General features: G+C 50.0%; 1 protein-coding gene across 2 annotated transcripts in view; it reads left to right on the top strand.

Annotated features, from left to right (window-relative positions):
* The window catches only part of LOC120517629 (zinc finger protein 281-like), an 83,123-nt gene extending 80,589 nt beyond the window's left edge, over positions 1 to 2,534 (top strand). For both annotated transcript variants that reach the window (XM_039740049.1, XM_039740048.1), the window contains one exon: positions 492 to 2,534. In XM_039740049.1, the coding sequence (XP_039595983.1) occupies positions 492 to 2,120 (1,629 nt within the window). In that variant the 3' untranslated portion in view covers positions 2,121 to 2,534. The remainder of the gene's footprint in view (positions 1 to 491) is intronic.
* Positions 2,535 to 2,839: the final 305 nt, after the last annotated feature.

The raw sequence follows: 2,839 nt of genomic DNA, 5'->3' as shown, positions 1-2,839 counted from the left end.
AATAATACGATCTTGTGGTTGATTTTGATGTACCTGTAGAGCTTAGTTTTCCTGTGGGGCATTTTGTGTTGCTCGATGGCAAACCAAATCATAACTAAAGGTGCCAGTTATCTACTAAAATTGACAAACTCTATGGACGTGAAAGCTTTGACAAGCCACGGTGCCTTGTGTTGCGCGGTTTACGGTGGGCGCCTTTTGGAATCACATTGACAGTCTTAAAATTCACAGTGACCTTGTACTTTGTGAGATGTTGATTTGAAAGCCCAGGTAAGCGTAACTCTAATGCCAACATCCGTCTGGAGTTCCCTGGCATTACCATCGGCAGCTCTCTGGTTTACCACAGTAGGTAGCCGCTTTTTTTTTGTCATTCAGAGGCCACCCAATGAATGCTTTCCAAGGGGCTGCCACAGTTTTGCCCTGTGTTTGTCCGTTCATGTGCCCGCGTGTCTGCCCGTTTGCTCCCCTAGACACTATATTTCTTGTCTTTTCAGTATTTTTCAAGGACGGATCGACTGTTAAAGCACAAGAGGACATGCGGAGAAGCCATAAAGAAAGGAATGGAGCCTGGGACCTCTGACCAGGGAAGTGGAGATATCGGGCACAGCAGCTACAGCCTTACTCAGGGAAATATAAGTGCTTCCGGGCGGAAAAAGGGCAAATCCAAAAATGCTTCCGGTGAAGCTGGCGAGCGGAAGAAGAAGAAACTAAGTGAAACGCAAATACCAAGTAATCTCGGCCTCCACGACTATGCAGTGGAGATACCCATCGTCTCGTCAAGCAACAGTCTGGTGGGCGGCAACGTGCACAGTCTGCATTCACGGGCACCGAAACTGGTCTTCAAGAAGGTCAGTAGGAAGTCGGTGGAAAAGAATGAACTGGCCTTGGGGGCAGCCGCCGGCATGGTCGGCCAAAAGCTGCTGTCTGAAAAGTCAGGATCTCTCGACTTAGCCGGCAGCACGGGGGTCGATGGCATGGGCCTCCTGCAGGGATCCTCGTCTAAGCCGGGCCAGACCAGCAGCAACTACGACGACGCCATGCAGTTTCTGAAGAAAAGGAGGTACCTGCAGGCCGCCAACAGCGGCGATTATGGGGTGAACGTGGGTCACATGGCCTCCCAACAAACTGTAATTCAGGGTGCCATCACCAGCGTGATGGAAAGCGAGGCCACGCTCAACCTTTTGGACTCCTCCCCGATGAACGTGGACATGAAGCCGTGTCACGACAAGTCTGGGATCCCGGACGAGGTGCTGCAGAGCCTCCTTGACCACTATTCCCAAAAATCGGACGGGCAGCATGACGTCACCTTCGACATTAGCGACCAGCACGTCGACATCCACCCTTCTGGCGACAACCCCGAGATGGGCCAGGAGGAGAACGTGTGCTCCGACTCGCCGTCGTCCACCGCCGACAAGTCGCTCATCATGCACGAGTATTCCAAATTCCTCCTGCAAGCTTTAGAGAGGACGAGCCACAGCAGCACCTTCACCCTGGGCTCGGGCTCGCCCTTCGTCAGCCTCTCCTCCTCCTCGCACCCCAACACCTTGTTTTCTGACAAGCACGTGTACACTACGCCTCCCCTGGAGAGCGGTTTCGGCCAGTCTGTTACCTCAGTGTTGCCCGCCGCGTTGCCAAAGTCCCATTTTGGGATGTTGGTGGGCTCTTCCCAGCCCAGCTTCCACTTGAGCAGCCTGGATTCGGCACATCAGCAGCTGACCCCTTCTCAGGAGCTCACCGACCAGATCGAGCAGCAGAAGAGCCTGGAGCCCCCCGCGGGTTACCCGATGGCGGCCCAGGAGCTGGGCGGCCAGAAGGAGCAGGGAAAGAGCACTTCTTCCAGCTACCAGATATCGTCTCAGGAGCTGGCGGTCCAGCTCGACCCCGGCAAGAACATTGACCTGCGAGCAACGTACCAGATTGAGAACTTCGCCCAGGCGTTTGGTTCTCAGTTCAAGTCGGGCAGCAGGGTGCCGCTGGCTTTTAGCGGCAGCACGGCGGCAGAGGTCGACCACCGAATACGGACTCCGGTGTCAGAATTCTCAGGGTACACTAATTTGTTGTCAGATGTTAATGAGCCAGTTAGTACAGGATCAAAGACCCCAACGAGCCAAAGCTACAGGTAAGGTCTCGAGACTCAGCACCTGCTTGGAGGCTTTTGATTTCGTCAGTTATTGGTTTTTTTTTTTTTGTTTTTTAATTACACTGCCATTAGAATGTTTCTAAAGTCCTACCAGGAAATGGTGTACGTGACGTCCTTCCAATGCAACTCTTTTATTTTATTTTTTATTATTATTATTGTTTTTTTTTTTTGTTTTTTTTTTTAATTTGTTATCTAGGCGTTTTATTCATGATATTGTAATAAAGTTAGGCCAGGTCGAGATAAATTTTAAACAGAATAGAATAGTTGGAGACTGGCTTAACTATTTTTTCAATAAACCTGTGTTTTAGCAATCAGTTCTTTACAATTGTAGTCAAAAATAATAAAAAGAAAAAATGGCAGGGAATAGCCCAGTTTTTCAAAATAGCAAAAAAAAAAAAAAAAAAACAACAAAAATGAATAAAAAAAAAAAAAAAAATTGTGTCTGTTACAAGGAAATTAAGTATTACTCAGGAATAAAAAGAGACAGCTGTACTAATGCGGGGAGCGGGAGGGGGTAAGTAAGGTAAGGTAAGGTAGGGCGGGGTGGGGTCCGAGAACGGGGTGGGCAAGCGGGCGGGTGCAGGCCTGTTTGTGAGTGCGAGAGAGAGAGAGAGAGAGAACGCCGTTGCCCGAGGAGACATGCCAACGTGCCACTCTCTTCAGCTGCATATGCAAAGGACCGCTTGGGGTCCACACCGTCAA

Source organism: Polypterus senegalus, chromosome 17, assembly GCF_016835505.1.
Source record: "Polypterus senegalus isolate Bchr_013 chromosome 17, ASM1683550v1, whole genome shotgun sequence".
In the NCBI taxonomy this organism is placed as follows: Eukaryota; Metazoa; Chordata; class Cladistia; order Polypteriformes; family Polypteridae; genus Polypterus; species Polypterus senegalus.
This window is presented reverse-complemented; position numbering and strand designations above follow the sequence as displayed.